The sequence below is a fragment of the Alexandromys fortis genome, unplaced genomic scaffold (genome assembly GCF_014885135.2).
Source record: "Alexandromys fortis isolate MF-2015 unplaced genomic scaffold, M_Fortis_MF-2015_v1.1 scaffold_115, whole genome shotgun sequence".
Classification (NCBI taxonomy): Eukaryota; Metazoa; Chordata; class Mammalia; order Rodentia; family Cricetidae; genus Alexandromys; species Alexandromys fortis.
The window spans coordinates 1,143,649-1,170,032 of record NW_026067989.1 but is presented as its reverse complement, the minus strand read 5'-3'; the positions used below and the strand labels follow the sequence as shown (position 1 = coordinate 1,170,032).

The following is a 26,384-nucleotide window of genomic DNA, read 5'->3' as shown; positions in this document are numbered from 1 at the left end:
AGACAGTTATTTCTTCCTGAGTCTTAAGAGATTATTATCCCACTTTTCCGAAAGTGTGAACGAGGACTGCTTGAAATCACGGATGAAAGGACGAGACAAAGCTGCACTGATTAGGTGCCCACCATGTGCCAGCTTTCTACCCTGTGTCACTAACACCTCCCAGAAGTCTGGTAAGGGAAGAGGCACCAGCGCCATTGTGCTGGTAAAGAACAAAAGAAGATGCCCTTCTGGAGCCCAAGGAACTCAAGAAGCGTGTTCATTCACACGGGAAAAAAGCCTGCATCTTAGCTTTCACTAACGCATAAGGGAGACGTTGCTTCTGCTTTGTTCATGCATGTGGGCCTGATACAGAACTTTCTCATACCGTTGTGAGAGCCTGTTCACGTCCCATATTGCACATGTCTTGCGGTAACCTTTAAACAAGATAGGGTCTTGCTATGTAACCTAGGCGTTGTAATTCTCTGGCCCCAGTTTCTCCAGTGCGGAGATCACAGGTGTGTGGAACTAAGCCTGGCTTTGCAATGGCATTTCCCCAATCACTGCTCCGAATTTGTTGTGTACATTAGATACATACAGTAAATTAGATGCACATTAGAACTTCTTGTTTGTTTACAGGAAAGAACAGGTACTGGTTCACCACAAATTGACTTTTAAAAACACTGTTGTATTTTCAATATAATTGACTTTCTTTACAACGCTTTCTATTTTCTCCAACGAGTTCAAAACCATTATACTGAGACGGCGTTTGCAGATTCCATACTGCCAACGGGGTCAGATCACAAAGACTGGAAACTGGCAAAATAGGGGTGTGAGGAAGCCCAAAAGCTTAGTGGGGAGGTCTAAAAAGGTAAAGTTCAGACTTGAATTCAGGTCTGGGTAACTGACTACCACAGCTGCAGAGCAGACAAGAAGAAAGGGAAACAGAAGAGAGGACGCCTCTTAGTGTAATCAAGTCTCATTGAGCTCAGATGATCATCAGAAAAGGCAGAAGTAGGAGGTTCCTGAAAGGGACAGGGAGGTAGATTCTTTTACCACCTTTAAACGGCATGCTTCACAGAGGAGAATTCTCACAACACAAAACTCGGCAGTGAGCATGAAAGAGAGATTACTACATGCAACACTGCAGCTGCAGCTCACACATTTAATTGAGCAAATTAAACCAGAAATGGGAGCACCCATGCTGTCTGATTCTAGCTAAGTTCACGAACTGGTAGAAGGAAGTTACGGCTAGAGGTAAGAGCAGTGGCTGTAGCCATCAAAACCCAAATAATACTGGTGGACACATCTGCAATCGCAGCACTCTGGAGGCTGAGGCAGGAGAATTGTGAGCTTACGTCAGCCTAAACTACACTGTGATATCTTATTTTAATTCTGCTTTTGCAAACAAATATTTACGTCCTGTGATTTTCATGATCTATATGCAATACAGAAGTTATTTGCGTCATCTTACAGATGGGCCAATAAGGCGAGAAAGAAATTAAACGAAGAGGTCTCTTTACTGAGGGAAATGGATGGAGGGTAGCTATACTTGACCCAATCAGTGGCTTCACTCAAACCCCTCTAAATCACAGCCCATCTCATGCAGAATAAAATCGAACCTTTCCCTTGTCCCACTGATAAGAATTAACAATAGTGGTAGTCCCACAATGGATCACCCTTCAACAGCCAAGATAAACTACATACATTGAACGTGATCAAATTCACAAATAAAAATTTCCACATAAGAATATATGTATACACACACACATGTATGTGAAAGAGAACATAATGTAGGTTCCATTTATATTAAATATAGAATAGGCAAATCAAACTATGGAGTTAGAATAGTGATTGCTTGGCCTAGTGGTGGTGGCGCACACCTTTAATCTCAGCACTTGGGAGACAGAGACAGGCAGATCTCTGTGAGTTAGAGGCCAGCCTGGTCTGTAACTTTGGAATCCTGTCTTGAAAAGCAAAAACAAAGACAAACAAACAAACAAGACTAGTGATTTAGTGAATGCTCTTAGGTAGATGATGATGGAAGAGATTTGCAGGGTGCCTCTGGGACATTAGTCATGTTTTATTACTGATCTGCATGGTTGCTATATTGGCTGATTAACCCGTGTACCGAAAAATAATGCTATGAACTATGGGAATAGTTACAGCATAGGTCCTGAGTTGCGCAACTGTCTTCTGGAGTTGTGTACCTCCATAGCTTTTCCCAGAAGCTGGTTGTCTCAAATGAAGCCCAGTATGGTTCCTGTCATGGAGAGGGAACCTGGGGTTATCAGCAATGGGGACATCTTCCACATGTGGCAGAAGAAGTATGGCCCCTACTTACTCAGGGTTCTGGACGGAGCCTCCCACACAGTGGAATCTCTCAGGGACAGTTTTCCAGTCTTTAGCCATTTTCACCATGGCACCTGCATCGAGGACACCGTAGCCAAAGAGGTGATTAAATTCCAGGCCAACCCCATTCCGTCTCCATTGATGGACTTCATCGTGGAGCTGGTTCCGCTTGGAGGTGAGCACAGTCAGATGCTGCATGTCTCTCCAGGTCAGATCCAGGCTGTGACAGAGTACAGAGGGAGAAAGGAGCAGGATATAAGATTAACTCAGAAACTCTGTAGCCCTCTACACAGATAATAAATGGACTGAGAAAGAAATCAGAGAAACATCACCCTTCACAATAGCTACAAATAGCATAAAATATCTTGGCGCAACTCTAACCAAACAAGTAGAAGACCTGTATGACAAGAACTTTAAATCTTTGAAGAAAGAAATTGAAGAAGACACCAGAAAATGGAAAGATCTCCCATGCCCTTGGGTAGGTAGAATTAACATAGTAAAAATGGCAATCTTACCTAAAGCAATGTACAGATTCAATGCAATGCCCATCAAAATTCCAGCAAAATTCCTCACAGACCTCAAAAGAACAGTACTCAATCCAGGATAGCCAAAACAATCCTGTGCTATAAAGGAACTTCTGGAGGCATCACAACCCCTGATTTCAAACTCTACTACAGAGCTACAGTTCTGAAAACAGCCTGGTATTGGCATAAAGACAGACAGGAGGACCAATGGAACAGAATCGAAGACCCAGATATCAATCCACACACCTATGGAAATCTGATTTTTGACAGAAAAGCAATAGTTTATATTTAGGAATACATATGTACATAGGCATGCAATGATAATGAAAAAAGAGGTCATGTATTTGGAAAAGAGAGGGGTGTATGAGAAGGTTTGGAGGGAGGAAAAGGAAGGAGAGAGATAGTATAATTATATTCTAACCTCAAAATTAAAAAAAATAAAAGGAAAAAATAGACCTCAGTTTTATTCAGAATGGCTACATGCTCAGTGACAGCACATTTATCAGCCTCCTTTGAAGCATGGGGTGGTCTTGTGACTAGGGCTGGCCAATGAGAAATAAGTAGCAGCTCTGGGTGGGGGTTCTTGGGAAGTTCATGCAGTAAGCATGCATGCTGAAAGAACGGTGATTGCTCAGTGCAGAACCATGCATTTCTTTAGGACTCCAGTAGGCTCATCCCTCCTCACTCCAGCTTACTGAGACTGTCCAATTTGTGTGTGTAGGGCCCGGGCAAGTGGCATTTTGCTCACCCAAATCCCAAGGAACAGAGTTAAGCCTTGTCCATAGAGGTTAAAAGGCTGAAGAGAGACACTTATTTGGGCTTGCAGCCGAGTGAGTAAAGGCAGATTAGATCCCACGATTGAGGTGCAATCATGAGATCACATATACACATCACATAAGATTACACACTACAATGCAGGTATTGGGAGACACTAAGCTTTCTTTAGCAAAAGCGGGCAACAGTTTCCAGAGTTGATGGTCCTGCAGACTTGTCTGGACAGGATTAGCCTCCACCGGAGAATCACTCCTCAGGTAGGCTGACATCTGAACACTAGCTGTCACCTCCTGAAACTTTCATGGCCCTCAACAGGAACATACTTAGCCTCCAGCGCCAGGGCGAACACGCCAGCCGCCTCAGGAGCGGCTGCAGATGTCCCAGAATGTCTCAGAGTACAGTTGCCGTACAAGTCTGTGGTGGCCTGGAAAAGAGGATGTTGAGTAATGAATGAACAAGACACACTGTTTGAGCCCTAGACGCTGAGGATCACGGTAGTATCGATTTATCTTATTTAAGCTGTTCTGAAGAGTCAATGGTCAGTGGTGGGCTGAGTTGCGCTGAGCTTGGCTTTTGGATTCATCATCATGAGTTCATTCTAAGATACCATGACCTGCATCAGCATTTCATTTCTCTCCCGGAAGGAGAAGGTGGGATTCCCAAAGTGGGAAGACTAGGTTTCTGGAGACAGGGCAAGTTATTCTAACTGGAAAGGGCAGGTCATCCAAAACAAATATTCCTTTCTACCTAAAATTTACGAAGGTATTCTGAGACATGCCAAGAAACCCTGGTGTGTGCTGGTTTCCTCCTCAGCTTCAGTTAGGGGACACATGGTATCCCCTAAATAAAGTATTAGGGGTTAATAGAGTGTTACAGGACTTTTCAATGAGAACACTTTCATTTTCAATATTTGTGAGAGCTGGGTTTTCATTGAGATCATGTATAAAACACAGAAATTCTTCTCCCTCTACAGGGTTCTCAGGCGAGCTTATTATTTTAGGAAGGCTTAAAGGTGGTCTATTGGGAAAGTTACAATATTCAAAAGAAGGGCCCTTCTCAAGCCAAGTACAACATGTGTCATAGATGAGGGCTGACGACAAAAATCTCATCACCTGGGGCCTCTGGATAGGGACTGGGCTCCCAGAAGGTGGAGCAAGGTATCATAAAGAGAACAGGATGGAAATTGGCCTCTATTGTTTTTTTTCTGCTAGGCTCTGGATGGATAAGAGGGGCTGAAGTCCCATTCTGCTTAGGAGTTGGCATGTTTTCTTCTCTAATCTCAGAAGGACACCCAGGAGGGCCACAGAGGGATGATGGGTAGTTGTTAAGGGCAGCATCTCTTGTAGCCAAAAGTTCTTTCCCTCTTTGCTCATTTGTAAGACTGACCATATGGCCTAAAACTTAGGATGTAGCTTATTCATGGCTTTAAGTCATATGTCTGGCTTGAAGGACTAAAGAAACACTGGAATGTGAGCACAGTAACCAGAAAGGCAGAAGTCCTGGAAGGGCTACTGTGCTCTGCATGGGAAGAAAAGTTCACTGTGATACCTGGTTGGAAGGAAGAGGATTTCCTCAGGAAAGAGAGAGACAGAGACCATTTTATAATATGAGGAAATCAGACTTTTTCCCCTGAGTAAATACACAGCTGGGCTCACCTTTAGGAGGGCTAAGGAGCCACAGAAGTCCACCCATGGACATTATCATTATTGCTATTATTATTATTTTGCTGTACTGGTGATCCAACCCAGGGTCGAGTATTTGCTAAGGCAAGAATTCTACCCCTTGCAGCCTCATTCCTAGCCTGGGGATGTTTCTAGCTGCTATTATGCAGGGGTGCTTTCTTAGTGCTTGTAGCTTGATGTGATGTCTCAGTTCTTACAGTTATTCCTCTCCTTGTAAGTGACATGCCGGGAAACCTATTGGTAAACCAGAGCTCGTCATTACTTGCATGCCAAAGCAAGATGCCACACCAGGAAGTCTACAGAAAATGAACTGGAAAAGGTTCGCCGCAGGATCTTATTTCCCACCTGCAGAGGGTCGGTCTCCACCTTGGTTAAGCTAAACTAGACATGGAGAAATTGGATGTTCTCCTCAGAAGCTGTGCTAACTAGAGAAGGGAGCGTGGTTGAGAGATCAGTCTGTCACAGAGGGGCCCCTGGCGCTAATGAACCAGACCGGAAGTAGCTTGCACGTACCACGCCAGCCTCGGGATTCCTCTTCCTCCCATTGCTGAAGGTGGATGCCAAGGTGGAAGAACAGCTCTCGTCGTACAAGGCGGTCCTGCCGTCGTTGATGGCTGAGTTGATGGAGATCGTCCACATGCTTGATGCATAACCATCACAATTGCAGTCGTCATAGCTGCCGCCATCCCCGGAAGCCCACACGTAGATGCTGCCTTTTCCCCCACGGCCCTGGTAGAGCAAGGAAGATGTGGCACCAAGTCCCGACATTGAGCAAACGGGAGCAGCGGGGTCCTGGCCTGGGGCTAGGGGTTAGGGGTTTCCTTTCCTGGTAAGATCCTTGTCTAGGGAGGGTCAGGATTTAAGCCAATGCTGGTGTGCAATCAAATAACCAAAGCTTCATTTTATCTGGGCTGGAAACTCTCATCCGGTTGGAAATAGTAGAAATGATTTCCGCCCCAAGAATGATAAATATAAGCTCACGAGAATTTGTAATTTTAGCTGAGACTAACAGGTTAACAAAGGTTAGAGGCATTGCTTTAAAAATTTACCCATAAACGTATTTTTAAAAAGCCTTAAAATATGCCAGTGAACTGATTTTCAAAATGCCTCAAAGGTAGTACATGCTCATTATAAAAAGTATCAAAGTATATAGAAAAGAAAAGTTAAAATCCCCCAGGGGCAATTATTGTGATCTTATTCTTATATGCAAGTGTTCAGAGAAATTTAAGTGTACATGCTTATATTAAACTACGTAAGTTGTATATGTAGATATAAAAACGAAGTATATGTTTAACCAGTATGATATAAAATCTTACATATGTGCATATAGCTTTAAGAAATCCAGTTGGCTAATAAGAGAATCCTATAGGAAATGATACATACCATTTGACCGGGGCAAGGGACCAACTCTAGGAATAAAGCCTAATGTAAGGAAGTAACACAATAGCCAATGAAATCTGAGCTCCAGAGGGTAGCACGGTAGTTATCCCACTTGGCCATCATCAGTTACAGAAGATAAACTGGTTATTAGTGACTCAAGTCAGTATTGCTCCTGTCCAGTCTCTGCCCTTAGTATTTTTATTTTATTTTATTTTATTTTATTTTATTTTATTTTATTTATCTTTCCTTGCCTCTATGAGTAGTCTCCTTCCTGTCTGCCTTAACCAGGATTAGGCATTTGTTGGTTGCTTTCTCCTCTGTTGTTGTGGAGGCAGTGGAACTGGGTGGGGAGTGGAGAGGAGGGTAGCCATGCAGTGTGGGAAGTGGCGGGCAGGTGTACAAGTTCCTCTTTCTCCACAACTTGGTTCAGAGTGGCTGGGAAACCCTCTGAAGCAGTGGTTCTCAACCTGTGGGTCTTGACCTCATGGGAGGGGTGTCACATATCAGATATTCTGCATATCAGATATTTACATTGCAATTCATAACAGTAGCAAAATTACAGCTATGACGTACCAATGAAAATAATTTTATGGTTAAGGTCACCACAACAGGAGGAACTGTATTAAAGGGCTGCAGCACTAGGAAGGTTGAGAACCACTGCTCTAAAGGGAGAGGTGGAAGAGAGGAGGAAAGGGGGAGGGAGAGGGAGAAAAGAAGAAAGAAAGAAAAGGGGTGGGGGAAGACAGAGAAAACCCCTGTGTGGCCACCAGGAATCTGTGGTTCTGATTCAGTGGTTTTAGGTGGAGATAATCATTAGAAAACAAGGGACCGGATCACCTCCAAGGTCTATGTTCCTCTTGACAAGGAGAAGTGGCATTCTGAATTCCTTCTAACAGGACCAGGAACTAATTAGCCCGTGACTGAGTTGATAAGTTCACTAATAATTGTTTGACCACAAACTGTGAATTGTCTTCAGACTCTTGGTAAATCTATACTGCTGAAAGGCTCCATCAAAATAAGAAAACGCTCTTGGAAATCAGGGCGAAGAGGAAACAGATGGTTTCTGATGTTGACATATTCTCAGGTTCAGATTTGGGTGTGATACCTGGATAATCCTCCCTTGCAAGTCCCTGAGCAGGCTGCCAGTGAGTGAAGAGAGAAGCATCCTTGATATAAGGAAGCACCTTAGTGTGAAGGGTGTGTCACTGTTACCTCTGCTTGCATAATTCCATGTATCAATACCCTTTGTAATATGACTTTGCAGCTTTGTCTAAGAAGAGAAGGGGGGGTCTCTTTCCTACTTGGATCCTGACTGACTTCATGTCTTGATCTGACCATCAAAATGTGAGAGATATCAAGCAGGAAAAGATTCTGAATACAAGACTTAAGGAACCTTCTACATCCCTGCTATGTCTTGGACCTTGGTTATACAGGGCAACGAATCTGACTTAGCCTGTCAAGATGGCAGTCAAATTTATGGCCCCAGCTGATGGTCAATTCAAAAGCTTCCTTAGACCAGCCAGTCACTAGCTTGCCTTTCACAAATGCATGAATAAGGATGTAGGAGGGGGCTGGGTTGCAGAGCAGCTGCCACCGAATGGAAGTGAAGGCCTTGTTTTGTAGCTCACCTTGTGCGTAGCCTTGAACTCACAGAATCCCTCCTGCCCCAGCCTCTCAAATGCTGGAGTCACACGTGTGCCCTACCACGTCTGGTTTTCACCTTGACGTCTTATGATGTTAGCATGCTTTAAGAAATTATTTAGCTTTTTATTGTGAAAATTACATGCAATGTAGAACAATTGAAATGCATAGACGGTGGAGCGGAAAATAGAAATTCTTTATAACCTGTGAATAAGTGATTCCTAGCGTGATTCTGTGGTTCCTGACAGCTTTATATAGAGAGGCAAAGCATTAGTCTAGCTTCTGCAATGGACCTGGGATAATAAAATAGATTCACTTTACTTGACCTGCTTAAAAATGCGTTTTTTACTATTATATAATTAACATTTGTTCATGTGATTAAGGCTATTTTATATTATGCTTTATTAGTCTTATTAAATAGACATTTCACAACTTATTCTCTCCTTTTTAGATATACATGGAGAATTATTTCTAGTTTTAAAATAATGCCTAATTTTTAAAATGAGCATAATTTCGTCTATGTCTTTTTTAAAAATATCTCTGTTTACTTAGGTGGAGCTACTAACAGAAGGAATTTTTGATGAGAAGGAATGCATTTTTGAAGATTCTTCATCCACATAGCTGTATTAATGCTCTTTATGATAACTCTAGTGTCAATGTCTATAAATAATAAATGCCAATATGAACTAGTTTTGTTTTTATGGTGCTGGGAATTGACCAGGGTCTTGTACATGCTAGGCAGACTTCTCCTTCCTGACTGGGGTTCACGTGGCCCAGGCAGGCTTTGAACTTCTTCTGTCGCCAAAAATGACCGTGAACCCCTTGATCCTACACCCTCTACCTTCTTCCACTTCTTTTTTTGTCCCTGATAAGAAGGGAAGAATTGTAATAGTATGTGAACCGTTTCAGAGGCGGGGTTGCAGGCTTTAGGCCAAGCATCCTTTGGGCTTCAGAGGCTAAATCAGGACTGGTGTCCCTGAGCGCTCTGGCCAGGAGGCATCCATCACCTGCTGATGCCCTGGCACTGCTGCCGCTGTATCTGACCCACACTCTGATTAGATTTCATCAAGCAGCTCCAGGGCTTTGCCTGACCCACACCTGATTAATCACTTTCTCTTCAGTCAGCCTCTACTCCCTCATCCTGGGCGGTGGTGTTTGAGTCACTCTCTTGCAAGAGGCTCATCATCTTCATGCATTCTAGTGCAGAAAGCTGACACTTGTGCCGTGCCCTCCGTCCTTCCATCCTCCGTCTGCCCCAAGGACAATCTATCAGCCCGCAGTCTCATCAGGACCACAGAGAATTCCTGCAGCTTGTCTTTAACTACTCATAACTTCTTGGCTCTCTTTAGCAGATGTCCTGAAAAGAGATTAATAAGGGACTGGAATATAGTCATTAGAGCCAGCCCAAATGTTCCTGACTGTCCTGGGTGTCTCTGTTCCCTTTATGCAGGAGGAGCGTCATGAGTCCTCTGTCATCTTCAAGGTTCCCTCATGCTGTCTGAATTCTTCTTCTGAGCGGCAGAGCAAAAGGTGTGGGAAGATGAGAGTCCGTGTTCTCTGGTGGCTTGTCTGTTGCCTCATCCTTCTCCTCACAGGGGCCATATTTGTCCATCCACGCAGTGAATGTATGCTCTCCAGTGCTCTGTCTGTCTCTAACTAGATTGCTCCTGTGACTGTAACAGATGGCAGACGGTGTCATCCCAGATCCTTTGGTTTTCAGAACCTCTTGTGCTTGGGAATTTCCAAATGCCAACATGGGCATCTCTTTGTCTTAGTGCTGTTTCCCAAGAGGCCGAAGGCTTCTCTGTGTGCCTGCCCTCCGACTTAGACTGCTAGAGCTGTCACCCCCGGGAGTAAATCTCATCCATTGGTTTCTGTCTTAGCTCCTCTGCACCCGACCAGTATAGTTTTACTGTATCTACATGTATTTCTGGTAATCTACGATTTTCATTGCTCATAGGGTAGCTGGCTTGAGCACACAGCCTGAGCTGGTCCCTTCTTGTTCTCATCACACAGACAGACTCACTCCTGGTGCTACCTTTGCCTCCAAAATAGCATCAACTCAAATCTCGAACTTGAGTTGAACACAAGCTCAGCTCAGATCTCAAATTCAAGCCTTGTCTCATGGTTTGCTTTCGGGAGATCTCAAAGTAAAGACTGTGTCCCAGTTCAGTTTCTATTGCTGTGATAAAACACCATAAGCAAAAGCAATGAGGGGAGGAAAGAGTTTGTTCAGCTTACAGTTTATTATACTCCAGTCTTCGGAGAAGCCAGGGCAGGAGCTCAAAGCAGGGACCTGGAGGCCGTGGAGGAGGGCTGCTTCCTGGCTTGCTCTCCGTGAGTTGCTCAGGCTGCATTTGTAGAGCACCTACAATGGGCTGGGCCCTCCCATCAGTCACTAATTAAGAAGATGCAGCACGGGCCTTCCTTCCAGTCTGGGGAGGGGGCGTGTTTTCTTGATTGACGTTCTCTCTTCCCTAATGACTCTAGCTCATGTCAAGGTGACATAAAGCTCGCCAGCACAGGTAGAGCTTAGTTACTGGCCACCTCATCATTCAGGATCTCTGTTATCAATTTCTGGTGTACTATGGAGAATGCCTTAACTCTAAACCGAACATAAATACTACCAAGTTAAAGAGGCAAGACTGCCATATGGCACGGGCAGGGGGAACGATTTATTCTTTTCCTTGAGCATGCAGCCTGAGCTGGTCCCTTCTGGTTCTCATCACAGGGCCAGACTCACTCCTGGTGCTACCCTTGCCTCGCCTGTGGGGGATCAAACCCAGAGAACTATGCATGCCTGGAGGACATTTGAGCACCGACACAGGTTGTCAGTTCCCTTCTTTCCATCTTGCCTGTTCTTTGAGAAAACTTACAAGAGGCAAACTGACATTTCTAAAGATCCGGATAAATGAGGTTTACGTGTGAAGCGGGTTAGGCACTTGGGAATGGTAAAATCCATGGCAAACAGGGTGCCCACTGCTGAGGCGCTCTTACCCACTTCTTCATTTTCCTCCTCATTTTTATTGTTATTATATTGGTCAAACAAAACCTATCTGCAGGGTGTTAATATTAAAGGGCAAATGTAAGAGTTGCCACTGTGTGTAGCGGTCAGACTTCCATGTGTGAATGGACATCGTCTCTCCCAGGTGGGTTTGTCTTTAGAGTAAACCAGATTAGCTGAACAGATGAGAAGCCCTTCGCTGCTGTATAGTACGCTGCCGCTTACAGAATTCTCCAAACTGTCTAAAAAGTGTGATCTTGAGACAAAGCCTTGTTCCCACAGCTTGGGGAGAAGCCAGATGACAGGACATGTCTTTCCCACCTCACCGTGCGCTTTCCTCGGCAAAATATTTGCATGCTGTTGTCGGAAGATAAGTCATGAAGATTTTTCTCTTGCTTTTTAGCAACCTTGGCATGTTTTGCAAAAGCTCTGCGCTTGAAAATGCCTTTCAGGTGGAGACAGGGAGGTTACAGATGGAGCGGAGAGAGGGATCCAGCTCTGAGATGTGACATTCGGAAGCACATGAAATGACAGGAGCCACCCAGGGATGCCTTGTTTCAAATGCATCTGCATTGCAAATGTGGCCAGAGGGCACTTGTCACTTACTTGCCTGGATCCTTCCAGCTTCAGGTGCCAAAACGTACCATGTCTGCTGGATAAATGGACACCTGCCAAATACCCCCTAGGTTCCTGCTGTCTGGCCCTGGGTTGGATGTCTGCTTTTTTTTTTTTTTCAACCATGCGGTGAGTCACATGTTAAGAAAGCAAGCTGAGTGATGTGTCAAGATTCCCAGCCTTGAGTATGTGAAGCCGAGCAGCGACACCACCTTCTCCAACCAGGTCCCATTGGTAGGCCTTCGGCTTGTGCCGTTCTAATGCCAGGGTCTTCCACACGGATTCGGATTGGCTCAATTTCAACAGCAGATCGCCACCAACCTTGGAACAGGACATTTTGCTGGTTTCCCACCAGGCCCCACCCAAGTGTAGGATGTTTCGTTAAAGACACAAAGCTGTTCACTTTCAGGACTTTGTGTCTCTTAAAACTTGTATTGAATGTAAGGGAGACAACTCTTCTATAGAGTGAGGTCATGGCTTACTTAGCAAAGCTGTCCTCCATGGCCACAGGATGGAAAACCTGTCATTTTGCAGAAACACGTGACTCAGGGTGTCAGGTGCTTTTATTCCAGTCCTATCCCCCCGAAGGGAACTTTCAGCCTCACTAGGACAAGGCTGTTGCTATTTACAGGGTGGGCGTGGAGTATAAACTTCTAAGACAGAAGGAAAGCAATGAGGTGTTGGTGAACAACACATTCTCTGGAAGGAAGTCAAAGCTCTTCTTGTCAGTTTCCATCCCTGATTTCAAGCTCTCAGTGTGACGTCATCAGGAGCAGCTCCATCATGGCACCGACTATGCAGGGACACTTCTGTCATTAAGATTACCCCCCCCCCCCCCCCCGAAGTCACATATCCACTTTGACAATTCTACTGGTGTCATTCTTGGTCAGCTCATGTTTGGGCAGTCATGTTGGTGAGACTTTGTGGGTTCTAATGTTACTAGGTGACGTAATCTCACAGCAAACTCCCCGATCCTCCAGTTCTCACAACCTTTCCTGCCCTTCTTCCACACTGATCTCTGAACTATAGTTGTGGGAGTGTTTTGTAGACCTGTCCCTCAGGACTAGTCTCCTCAACTCTGTATTTGGATTGGTTGTGGTTTTCTGTGAATTTTTTGAGTGTTTGCTCTTGAACTATGGTACAGAATGAAGGAAGATGGTCTTTTGAGTTTGCAAAAGAGAAGAAAAAAAAACTGTCATCGGACCAGTGATTGGCTATCTTGCCTATGAAAGAGAGAGCCAGGGGATATCAAGGTGACCTGGAATAGTGACCAGGTCTTTCCACAGTTACAGAGTCTGGCTAAGCCCCTTTCTGATGGCCTTTCTAAGATTGGAAGGGTGCATGAATTTTCTAGCACTACCATAACAAAGTACTACAAATCGGGTGTTCTAAACAGCAGAAATTAATTGCCGAGCTGCCCTGGAATCCCCTGGAATTTCATTGTTTGAGACTGAAGTGTCGACTGAATTTCGTCCCCCCCCCAGACCTTGGAAGAAGGCTCTCATGCATCCTCCTCAGTCTCTGGTGATTTCCTGACATCTTGGTATTCCTTGGCTTACACATGGGTCCTGGGACCTCTGTCTTTATTTTTGTGCAACATTCTCCCTCTGAGCATGTCTGTGGGCAAACACTATCATTTTAATTAATAACTAAGGATTTTTATCCTTATTATACTGGCTTAGGGGCCTGACCCACTCAACAGGCCTTCATCTTAACTAATTATTTCTGCAATGACCTGAATCTCAAATTAGGCTATATTCTGAAGTTAAGACTTCAAGAGGACAAATGGGGCACACTATTCAACCCTGCTACAGAGTGACATATGGTCTTATAATTCTGTTCAGATCTTTGGCAGAATTCAACAGTACATGAGAGATTTCTCCATTAGAGGGTGGGGGAGGCCGAATATCCACCTTGTGAGATGTCCCAAGAAGAAGAGAAAAAGAAGGTGTTAGAAATGTCACGGTCCTGAGTCTTTTAAACAGAACCACATTAATTTTGAAACCTAGGCTTGGGGAGGATGTGTCTCCTAATCTGGGGCCAAGGTTTCCCTGAGAGCAGTGGGGACAAGTGGTACAGAGACTGCCAGGCTGTGACAAGAGAGGATGGGAAGGGGTCTTTCCACTACCTGAACACATGTCCCAAGGAAGACCAAGGGACTGAAGAGAAGGAGTTCTGAAGCCAGAGAAAACAGGGATGAGGTGGCCTAGCATCTGGGTGGAAGAGCCCTAGTGTGGGTTTTCGTACATCTCACAGCTATCTGGGATCCAGGAGGCCTAACTCTCCCTCAGCTACGTGAGGACCTGCCTGAATCACCCCATTGCTCTTGTCACTCCTGCCTCCTCAAAAGATGTCCTTTGGCTCAGCTACCTAGATGTCTGTTCCTGTGGCATAGAGATTAAGCAGGACATACAGCTTGGTCACTAGACATCTATAAGACACTGTCACTCCCAGAATGTAAGCTGTTGTCATGCCCTTCCTGTTTAGCGTGGGTGTGTAAGGTGCTATTTTAGGGTCTTAGTATCTCAGGGTTATGAGACATGGAGTCCCAAGTCATTGATAGCAGCACTCCTCTGCCCTTGAGAGAATCTTGTTAAAATGAAGTCTTGGCCCCAGCAGGCAGGCTTGGCTGAGCCATGGCATTTCCCACTACTTTTCTCCCCAAGGCTTGCCAGTGGCCATGCTTGAAGTTCAGTGATGCAAAAACAGCTTGTGAAGATGGTCTGGGAACCGATGCTCAAATCACAAATATTGTGGCTTTTCAGGCCCCAGCAATCCAAAGAAGAGTCAGGGTACCCCTAATGTGCCCTCTCTGAATTCTTGATCCATGGGACCCACAATATCTACAGAGGCTGTGTTCATGCCGTGAAGTCTTAGGGTAGTTGACAAAGGGTCAGCAGTGCATGGTGTGGGCATTTCCCAGTGCCATGACCACATTGTACCCAATTTACATCTCATAATGATCCCAGTCCCTTGAAGGATTCCACATATGACTGTTCTCTAGGCAACAAAACAGGACAGGCTGGGTGCAATCACTTGCTGATAGGTTCTCAGGTACAAGGGATTGGAATGGGGTCTTGGAGTGCTTTGCTCTGTGAACCTGACTTGTGTCCTGTCTAGGTGGCAGCATTGTTTCGTTAACTATGAAGCTGTGTCTCCCGGTTGCCCTCCTATTGGAGGCTCCAACTTGGTGCCTTTTCTTTGGCTCTGTCCATTGCTGAGCTAGTTCAGGAATCAATGGCCACAAAATTCATTGCTCAGACCTCCTATCGTAGAAGCACTGGGGCTTTTCTTGGAAGCTGCTGCCCCTGGGTCTGCCATCGAGTGTGGGCTGAGACACTCCCACCGGCAGCTTGTAGGCTGCTTCTGACTTTCCACTGAGCATGTCACAAAGAGGCCAGTGCTGGTCCATTTCTGGCATGCATGGGTGACTTCGCTTGAAGACAACCTGTCAGCTCAGCAGAAACTCCTTCAGAGTAGGATGACAGTCTCAGAGTCTTGTACAAATTTCCTCCTCTGTCCCCATCACACAGACTAGGCCTTGTTCCTGACTCACCTTTTCTGACGTCATTGCTTCTCACTCACATACAATTGCTTGGAATTCCCTCCCATGCACCTCTTGCATGGCTAAACCCTACTTTCCACAGGATCTAAATGGACCTTCAGAGTTAGAGACCCACTTCAACCACACCCTGCCACTTTGTCCACTGTATTGTCACCACTAGTTTACCCTCCGTGTCCTACCTCATGTATGGCCTGGAGCCTTGTGGGGACAGGCATTTCTTTACCTTGTTCACACCGTCAGCCATGGCCTGGAGTGTGAGCTCCCGGGGTCCATCCACCGTCTTCCCATTATCTGTGGGGCCCCAGCTGGCACTGTAGATGTCTATCATTTGAGGCATGTGACTGATGGAGGAGGCCTCGATGATGTCTGTCATAAAAGGCTGGTCCAGCATCCGGATACCTGCGCACGGGGTGAACAGAGAAACAAGACGTTGGTACCTCAGCTCTCAGAAGATGTGGGGGTAAAGGAGGACATGGGGACCTTCACGGAGTCCGAGGGTCAAAATGGTACTCAGATCACCCTACCCACTCCTTTCCAGACCTTACTCATGTCTGTTTTCTATTGATTTTATTGAGCTCTACATTTTTTTCTGTTCCCCTACTTCTCTCCTCTCCCCTTCAACCCTCTCCCATGGTTCCCATGCTTCCAATTTACTCAGGAGATCTTGTCTTTTTGTACTTCCCATGTAGATTAGATCCATGTATGTCTCTCTTAGGGTCCTTATTGTTGTCTAGGTTCTCTGGGATTGTGATTTGTAGGCTGGTTTTCTTTGCTTTATGTCTAAAAGCCACTTATGAGTGAGTACACATGATAATTGTCTTTCTGGATGTGGGTTACCTCATTCAACATGATGTTTTCTAGACCCATTCATTTGCCTGCAAATTTCAAAATGCCATTTTTTCTGCTGTATAGTACTCCATTGTGTAAATGTACCACACTTTCCTTATCCATTCTTTGGTTGAGGGGCATTTAGGTTGTTTCCAAGTTCTGGCTATGACAAACAATGCTGCTATGAACATAGTTGAGCACATGTCCTTATGGTAGGATTGAGCATCCTTTGGATATATAGCCAAAAGTGGTATTATTGGGTCTTGAGGAAGGTTGTTTCCTAATTTTATGAGAAATAGCTATACTGATATCCAAAGGTGCTGTACCAGTTTGCATTCCCACCAACAATGAAGGAGTGTTCCCTTTACCCCACAACTCTCCAGGGTAAGTTTTCATCAGTGTTTTTAATCTTGGCCATTCTTACAGGTGTAAGATGGAATCTCACAGTTGCTTTGATTTGCATTTCTCTGATGGTTAAAGATGCTGAGCATTTTCTCAAGTGTCTTTCAGCCATTTTAGATTCCTCTGTTGAGAGTTCTCTGTTTAGGTCTGTACTCCATTTTTTAAATTGGATTATTTGTTCTTTTGATGATCAATTTCTTGAGTTCTTTGTATATTTTGGAGATCAGACCTCTGTCTGATGTGGGATTGGTGAAGGTCTTTTCCTATTCTGTAGGCTGTTGTTTTGTCTTGTTGGCTGTGTCCTTTGCTTTACAGAAGCTTTTCAGTTTCAGGTGGCCCTATTTATTAATTATTTCTTTCAGTGTCTGTGCTACTGGGGTTATATTTAGGAAGTGGTCTCCTGTGTCAATGTGTTCAAGTGTACTTCCCACTTTCTCTTCTATGAGGTTGAGTACCTCACTCATGTCTTACTTGAGTAATTATTTGAAGAAAAGAATTATTCTCCAAACAAAATTTATTTGAATTCTTACTGGGGGGACAAGGTGTGAAAGGGCATCCTTACTAAGCCTCTAAGTGGGAACCCAGCCTCCTATGGTGCAGAATTGACCTTTGTTGATGGGGCCAGGTTTCTAGATGCAGCTGAGACTGGAAAGAAGCAATGGACACTTAGCAAGAAGCTCCAGGGTGCAGAGAGCAGGGGATGGGGTGGTACAAGAGGTGAGGAACCATCAGCTCATCACAGCTTGGAAGGAATGTGGCGGAGACAGAGATGGAGCAGGTTAGTATAAATGCTCAGTAATAGGGTACATGATACACTGGGGTATCTTCGTGAATCTGTTATTCTTTGATGTCTTTGGGTAACATCTTGCCAGGAGATGCTCTAGCTTGATGTTTAGGATTGAACTGGGCAAATCAGAGCTGCACACAAGGACACAAGGAGAAAGGACAAAGAGGACAAACTCACTGATCATATGACCACCTGGCTGACCCCAGGGCTCACCAGCAGCCAGTGAGATGAGCCAGCTGAATCTGGTCTAAACTGCTCTCTGCAAGGCTTTGCCATGTGGGATGTGCCAGCTGCACCGTAGAGTGTTGGGAAGCTGTGCTGGCTTTACTCATGGGAACCACTGTGATCTGAGTGTGCTTCCTAAAGATTTGTGCTGGCTCCTGGATACTCAGTAGCAGTATGAGAGCTGACGAAATTACGTCATTGTGGGAACACTGTTCTTGGAAGGGATTAACGTAGTTCACTTGGGACCTTGTGAATGAGTTGTTAAAACATGAGCAACACCGAGGCTCCTGTTCTCCGGCTTTTTTTTTTTTTTTCATTTTTCAAGACAGATTTTCTCTGTGTAGCTTTGGTGCCTGTCCTGAAACTAGCTGTTGTAGACCAGGCTGGCCTTGAACTCACAGAGATCCGCCTGCCTCTGCTTCCTGAGTGCTGGGATTAAAGGTGTGCATCACCACTGCGTGGCAAGACTGATGAATTCTTAAGAATGAATGTCTGTGTCTGATGTCATTGCTTTCTTTAGGGTATTTTCTTCTCCAACAGAAACAACAGGTTCAGAAGAACAAGCAATAAAGGCCAAAGATGGCCATTAATCCCTCTGCCTTTGCCTTAACCCCTAAGTCAGTGTACCCATTTATGCCAACTAACGTTCAATTATGGATTGGAGTCTTTTCATTGGGACGAAGCTCATTTGGATTAAGAACTGTTCCAAACTTTTTAGAAGTTGCGTTGTAAGAAAGCTTAAAAATACATTTCGCTGTGGACCTATGTCTACTCTATTTACTTATGAAATGTAGCCTGTGCACAGTGGTGATGCCGGTAATTTTCCTGCTTTAAGGAGAATGCTCATGTGCTTTCAGATTCGCTCAGTGCTAGACACCCAGGCCTGGGTTCAATCAGCTAGCCAGCAACAATTTGACACCGAGACCACTGGGCTACAGGATAAACTGAACAGAACGTATTTTAAGTGAAATCGTTCCTGTGTTGTAGTTGGCAAAGAAACAGAGGGACATTTTCTTATTTTAAGGAGAAAGCTCAGATGCTTTTGGATTTACCTGGTACTAATGACCCAGGCTTGAGCAGCCAACCCCACAAAGAAGAAAGGGAAACATAATAATGGTCAAAGTAGCCCTTGCTGTCCCACCAGCTGCCCGATGGCAGCCCTGCACCTTGGACCCTCTTTCTCTTTACGACTGTGGTTCTGGAGGGCCCCTCCTTCTTCATCCTATCATGCACTTTCTCTCTGTGCTGAATGGAAATGTAATCGCTGATATGTATTCATTTGACTGCTTCAGCATTGGGAGAGGCAGGGGTGGCCGCAGACCGAGAGCTGAGTTCGTTCATATTCTTGGGGCCAGACTCCTGGCATTTCTTTTAATTATGTTAACCTCAGGAGGACTGAGGTACACATTTATTGAATGAAATGCAGTATTAATTCTGCAAATGACAGTACTATTAGCGATCAAGACACAGGCTCAAGGTGATCTGAAGGCTTTTTGGGGGGGCAGCATCTCCCCAAAGGCTGGACATGGCCTTGAGTTTTCAGCAGCGTTAGGCTGACAAACCAGCAAGTCATGTTGTTGGGAAGGTTTTTTTTTTTATTTTTGTACATTTACATATTTATGACTGGTAGATTTTACATTTCAGTTTTTTCCAATCTTCCCTTTTTAGTGTGTGCACGTGAGTGTATCTGTGTGTATGCATGATATCTGCCTGTATAACAACAAGCCCGGGACACCAGTCTCCATGTTTGACAATTACTCTTAGAGCCAACCTGGTTGGAACTCTTCTTCCCTCCTTCCTTGGCTATGTGGAGAAACAGTAGTAACAACTGTGTCCTTAAAAATAGATGCCCGAAACCAGAGTGCCCAGTTTTTTAGGTGTCCCTTTAAGGGGACTTCTGAGGGTCTTACAAGCCCCTGAATGGAAAAAATGAAGACAGAGTTGGTTCCCAGTCATACAGGCTTGCAATTCCATCCCGATTCAGCTTTGTCAGTAAAGATAGTTTCCTAAGCAGGGATACCAGGTACAAAAGAATCTCATAGTTTAATAAGATGTGGTCACTGAGATTTAATACTGAGTTTAAATCTGAGTTTATGTGTCATATAGAGATGTAATAATGCGATATAATTGCAGAGTGCATTGAAGAGCAAAGAGTTTTGCATTGGGCCGGACAGGTAATATGTTGGTTGTTATTGTTAGTTTTATAGTTGTCATTATTCAAGTACCCATGGATATTTGGACTGTTAGAGCCTTTCTGGGTACCAATATTTTGAGACCCTGAAAATGAGAACCTAGGAAAAGTCACACACTGTATTTTCAACACCTGAACTGCAGGAGATTTTGGCAGATGGTCTTGTAGTCTGTTCCGCCTGGAGGTTTCCAGAGCACTGTGAAAAGGGTCACTAGACAGGCCTCTTTGCTACACTCTGGGAAGTTCCCACTGATGCCTGGTACCCAGACATTCCTACAGTATATTTGAGAAGCTAGGAGTGTCTGGAGAAGGCTTCTGATTGCTGGGAACTGATCTCATGCAGGCAAAGTCGCAAAGGTTGATGAATCTGGTATGAGGGCCTCTTTCACCTCCTTGGGTAACAATCCACTGGCTTTGTGCCTTTATGTCCCCAGTCTCTTATTTCTACTGACCTACCCATTCTTTCATGAAGTGGTCGTTGATATCTTAGTGAGTTTATTCATTGACTCCCTCTGTCCACTTCCTTTTCATTCTTTTTTCATATTCAGAAAATAGGATTTGCACGTAGACTGTGAGCCAGAATCTGACCTGGATTCTGCAGTGCTAATACAAGACCAAGTAGACAGACACTGCTTTTGTGGAGACTGTGGTCGACAAGGGAGAAGCAGCAATCACATGGCCATGTGCGACACAGATGGCTTTAGGTGTCGACTTGCCTGATGAAGGAATTCCTTGGGAATTGTCAAAGCATCATTTTGGATGTCTCTGTGAGGCTGATTCCAAAAGTGACTGATTGAGCCCGAGTGGCATAACGGGGTAAGATCTGTCTTCAGTGGTAGCAGCCAATCCTAGCCATACCTTCTAATTCATACTTCACGAGGTTTTACCTAAGTTGCATTTACCCAGAGACTGACTCGTATGTGTTTGGGAAGTTAGCATACAACACACAATATTCACGTGATGGTTAGTGGGTGTTAGCTATTGCACAGACAGTGTTGGGAGTACTGGTTAACTGTAGAAAAGTAGAACCGCTGGTCATCTTAGCTCCACATCTACAGAAGTAGAGTCTGGATGGACTGGTGGCTTTGTGTCCAAGTTTGCACCGAATGAAACAAACGTATGACCAGTTATTTATGACATACTAAGAGTGCTTGACCACCAACAGGAAACATGAGCAAAGTCTATGCACTGAAGAAATGGACAGGCAGGAAGCAAATGAAGAGGCACTTAATGGTCTCTTTAATCCCCGTCAGAAAATCAATTTTCTATTTCGTAATTTCATTAAGTAGCGGAAGTTGGCTTCTTACTCAAGATGCTTCTGATTCAGTCTCTCATGTTCTGGGATAACAGGCCTGTGCCACTAAACTCTGACAAGTCTTTTTCTTTCTTCTTTTCAAGACAACTTGAATCAAAACCCACCAAGTGTTCCCACCAGCGCCTCCCTAACCTGTCACTGAACATCTCCAGAATGCCACAGACTAGCAATTATGTTAGTTGACCACCAGATGGCGCTTTAGCTCGACATTGCATAGGAAGTTCCTGAAGGAAAATTCTCGGGAAGAGTTAGGTTCATTTTTAGCGAAACACACACACACACACACACACACACACACACACACACACACACACACACACGACAGCATTTAGAACTGTCATCCTGACTGAGTAAAATATTTTCCCCTCTCAAATTTGTCCTCTTAGGATTATCATGCCATGCTGGTTGTTGTACTTCATAATAATATTTGTTGACGTTATGTAGGCTCTGAGAATCAAGCTCGGGTCCTTGTACTCAAAAGGCAAGCACTTTGCCAATGGAAAGTCTCCAGCCCTCCAGATATATTCTTTTGTGAAATTCTGCACCCAGTTTCAGGCAGGTGTTTCTGCAAGCACTCTGGAAACAGTTAAGGGTGGGTTTGTAGTGTTTCATTTGCTTTATTTAGGCCCCTAGATATGCAGGTGTCAGCACAAAGTAGGCTTAGGGTTCAGTAGGGTGCTAGGAAAGAAATTATCAAGAAAATTGTTAAAAGGAAAGAGAAACAAGAGTCGGCGACTCAGCTTTGACTGAATTAAGAACCAGTTTGACCCCAAACTTAGAACAATCAGAAAACATTCCGTTCTCAGGCATCTTGTTGAAAACTTCTGAGCCTGTCTGGTTGCTTTTCTCTCTAAATCTCCATCGACTTTCTGCTCCCATTCCTAAAACCCTTGTAAAGAGAAACGTATAAAGCATTGGATCCAGCCTTCAAAAAGGTTCCTTAGCATGGACCATGTCTCCTTGAAGTCATGGGTCATGTAAATCAGTTTCCAGGCCACCCGGCATCTTTATAAACAGCCCTCACCCACCTCCGTATGCTCTGTATGTGATTCTCAAAGTGCTAGTGACATTGCCACAATACTTTAGAGTAGCGGCCTTGCATTAATATCAAGTTGAACACCAGAAACGGTCATTTTCGCTGTCAGAAAACAGGAGTGTGGTTACTGCTGGGTAAGTACTGGCAACACCTGGGGACAGGGTCATGAGGAGGGGGACTTTGGGGTCTGGTTGGATTTTGTTGGTTTCATAGAAGTCACATTTATGAAAATCTGTTCACATTTGAGTTATGTGCTTGTGGCCTGCCTATTTTTTTGGTGTCTTATGCTTAGGGATATTGAAAGCTTGCTGTGTACAGGTGAAGATGAAATGTCTTCCCTATGCTCGCTCCACCTGTGGGTCTCAGAGACCCTGACCAAGGGGAGAATTTTGTTGGCCCCTGCAAGAATGGAGATCAGAATGCGGCAGCTCCCAGGGCAGACTGCCCAGCACGGTGCCTGTCTCTGGCAGGGCTGGCTCACCTGCCACCTTGGAGTTGTATGCCACACCGACTCCACAGATATTGTTGCTGGCGGCTGCGGAAACTTCCCCTGCACACCTGGTTCCATGGCTGTGGGGAAAACAGACACAAGTCGGACAAATGGTCACACATTTGTAGGGAATTTCTTTAGCTGAGTCTTTGAGGTTGAGGCCACCGGTGGTATATCCAATTTTCTGTTGTTCCACTCTGAAGCTCCCTTTTATTCTCCCCCACTTTTTCCAGTGACCTTCCTGACCCTAGGTTGTTCCTATTACAAAGAGAACATTATATTACTAATGTGACAATTCTTCTTTATTTTAAAATTCGAAGTATTTTCCAGTGGAAAGCTCGCAGGTTTCCTTAAAAAATGAAGCACAATATAAAATAGTTGTGTGCTGACTGGTGGTTGGTCAGCTTGGGTTCCTTGGAAGGACTAGGATCCATGTGTGGGTAGTTACTTTCAAGGGTGTCTCAGCATACAGAACTGAGATACGGCCTCTCAGTGATGGAGTGATGATCACTCACTGTCATTGAACTAGCTTTCCGCTTTGACACAGAAAAAAAAAAAAAGCACATTCTGGTAGAGTTTTGGATAAGAAGTTAAATGACCCCCATTTTCAGGTTAGATATCCTAGACATAAAAGACTCTGAAGAAGACACCAGAATACTCTAAGCCAATAAATAAAAATCCAGCCAAGTAGTAGGATGCACAATTAGAATATAAAATCCACTAGCTTTTCTTAGATATCAATGACAAACACACCAAGAGAGGGAATAGGGAAACAATCCCAACAACCAAAACAACAACAACAATAGCAACACCACAACAAAACAACTACAACAGCAGCAACAACACAACAACAGTAGCAACAACAAACCAAGCTCTAAGTTAATTTAACCAAGAAGAGAGAATTCTGTATTGAAAACTTTAAAAGCCTGAAGAAACAGGGTCTTACTCTTAGGTTCTGGAAGGTAGTCAATAGGACTGGTAATAACCTGTAATTTTTTTGGGGGGGTTATGTAACCCCATTGGTCAACAGGTCAAAAAGAGGTAGCCCATTCCTGGTACTGGGACTTTATTTAGTAGCATATGGAATCTAGTTGAGGTATTATCCCCCCATTATAAGTAAACCCCATTTAAACTTCTTATACATATACATGTGAGCTGTACATATTGTTCCATAGACACTAGCTTGTTCGTGTTTGCAACTGCTTAATTCATAATAGTCAAGAAATGAAATCAGTTTATATGTTTATCAACTGACAGATGGAGAATGAAAATGTGGTACACAGATTATGGGATTCTATTAGGATGGGAGGAAAAATAAAATTTCAGGTAAATGGATGGCTCTGGAAACAATTATATTGAGTGAGTTAACCCAGACACAGAAAGACAAACACTGCATGTTCTCCTTCATATGTGGTCCCTAGTTTCTAACTTGTAATTTCGTGTGCTTAATTGGAGTACCTTTAGGAACCAGGGCATTAGAGAGAGGGTACTGAGAGGGGCTGCCTGGAGAGAGGGTTAGTAGAAAATAGGTAATATAAAAGTAGAGAGGGGGATACTTAGAGTAGGAAGGTTTAAAGGGTTGGATGACAGGGAGACAAAAGGATGGGAGTTAACCAAAATGAAGGGGATACATCACATGTCTCCACTGCCCAAGGCAAACCATCAAGGCAAGAGCATTAATTTATTCTATATCAGGGAAACTGACTTAGGCATCACCAACCCCACCCCAACCATTTTGTAGAATATTGTATTTGTCTATCGTAGCTGGGTGTATTTCTTCTCTTTTGAGAAAAGGGTTATTGTCACATGAGGACCATAAGATGCCTGTGTGAACATGCACAAAATTAGCTTTCAAAGTAGAGATGATTATATCAATGTACAGATATTTTACAATCTTTATAATCTTCTCCCTAACTCTCAAATTTGTCTTATGTCTCTTTCCTTAGCTGAAGAGGAAACATTTATGAAGATGAAACATTGTAAAGATGAAGAGGAAACCTTATGAAGTCTAGGTAGAGCACTAGAGACTGTGATGTCATAGCACAAGGACTGTAAATGACTAAGAAAATGGCACTCTGCTGGGCACTACAAAGTTCTGGCAAAGATGTAGAGCAAAGACCAAGCTAATATCCACCTACGAGGTTGCCTCGGTGCTCACATGAACACAAGAGTTTGACTAGGTCTTTGAAAATGGTTTGAATGCTATTATCCAGGAGGTGACTTAAAAATGAGTCCATAAAGACATAAGAAAAAGATGTTCATCTCTTCCTAAGATGCTAAGCATCACCGGGGTAAAGTAGAAGTTTACATCAGTGTGGCAGGAGCAAACCAGGGAGGGACATTTCCCTCGCGTGCTCTTCTATGACCCGTTGCATAGGGCTCTTTAAAATGAAATATGACATCCAAGAAGGAAAAGAAACCCAACCCACTGTCTTTCATATTTGAAGTTTTAACCATGTTATCAATCAAATTAGCTCCCACAGATATGAATGGTTCTCAGCCTACATCTGTCCTCCCTCTCCCTTGACTTGGGCTGTTTGAGTAATAAATGTCTTCTCTCTTCTTGAATTTATGGTAAACTTGCCAGGAACTGTGTCTCGTCCAGAATCTCTTCCTCTCTAGGTCTTGATAGAATGCGCAGCACCCTCCGTGCCCCATAAATATTACCGCTGACAGGGATGACATTTCTGTGACCAGTGCCTGTCAAAGACATGCTATGCAAGAGGGGTTTTTATGGACAACAGCACAGTAATGGAATATAGATCCACAGCGCATCACCAGACACTCTCTTAAAGCTGAGCGAGGTATAATGGTACCGACCAACTGTGCGCTGCAAACCTTGCGAAAGCAGGCAGCTCTAAAAATGGACAGATGTCAAGGCCACTCAACAGGGTGCCTGGAAAGGTAGGCTACCCATCCATCAACCAGCTAATCGGTGTTGACTGAATGCCAGCCAGGAAAAGAACTGCTGTTAGGTCTGGAGGCCTCCCAGCAAATAAATTCTATCTGTTCTGCACATTATTGATGCCCATTAAATGTGTAATATTTTTACCTTTTTTTTGGGGGGGAATTTGGGTTATTATTATTTTGTTGGTCCAAATGTCATTCTCTGATTGCAAGTTAGAAGAGCAGAATACTTTGCAAAACTTTCCACCGTGTTTCATGTATATCCCTGGAGCTCAATACTGCATAGCGTTATTGAATGGTCCACGACGAGATGAATATACTACAAAAGGCAGTCGAGCACAGGGCAGGACGTTCTCACATATTGAAAGTGGTGCTGCATATGTATGAAGCTTGTTTTCATAAACAGTCCTTAAATATATCCTATCAGGAGTGTGCGCTAGGAGGAAAACGGATTGATCAGTAAGAACAGGCTGTGAAAGCATGCTTTAACATGGCTGGGAAAACCCAGGAGGCACGTGCTGCTATTGGATGTAGTTTCCCATCCAAGGAGGACATTTTAGCTGCTTGCTTGAGGGTCCTTTGTTGTATTTTCTTCTTTCCCCAGTAATGGGTTCTTGGAATAGATGGCTCCTGCCACTGCTGATTCCTGTGCAGCAATTGCTCCTGGGATCTAACTAGCCTCTGCGGCAG

General features: G+C 44.2%; 1 protein-coding gene across 1 annotated transcript in view; it reads right to left on the bottom strand.

The window, feature by feature from the left end:
* Positions 1–26,384, bottom strand: part of Pcsk2 (proprotein convertase subtilisin/kexin type 2) — a 210,155-nt gene that overhangs the window by 6,748 nt on the left and 177,023 nt on the right. The window contains exons 7-11 of the mRNA XM_050159601.1: positions 22,779–22,867; positions 15,737–15,912; positions 5,822–6,037; positions 3,950–4,050; positions 2,321–2,548 (exon numbers count right to left, since the gene is read on the bottom strand). Coding sequence (XP_050015558.1) covers positions 2,321–2,548; positions 3,950–4,050; positions 5,822–6,037; positions 15,737–15,912; positions 22,779–22,867 — 810 coding nt within the window. The remainder of the gene's footprint in view (positions 1–2,320; positions 2,549–3,949; positions 4,051–5,821; positions 6,038–15,736; positions 15,913–22,778; positions 22,868–26,384) is intronic.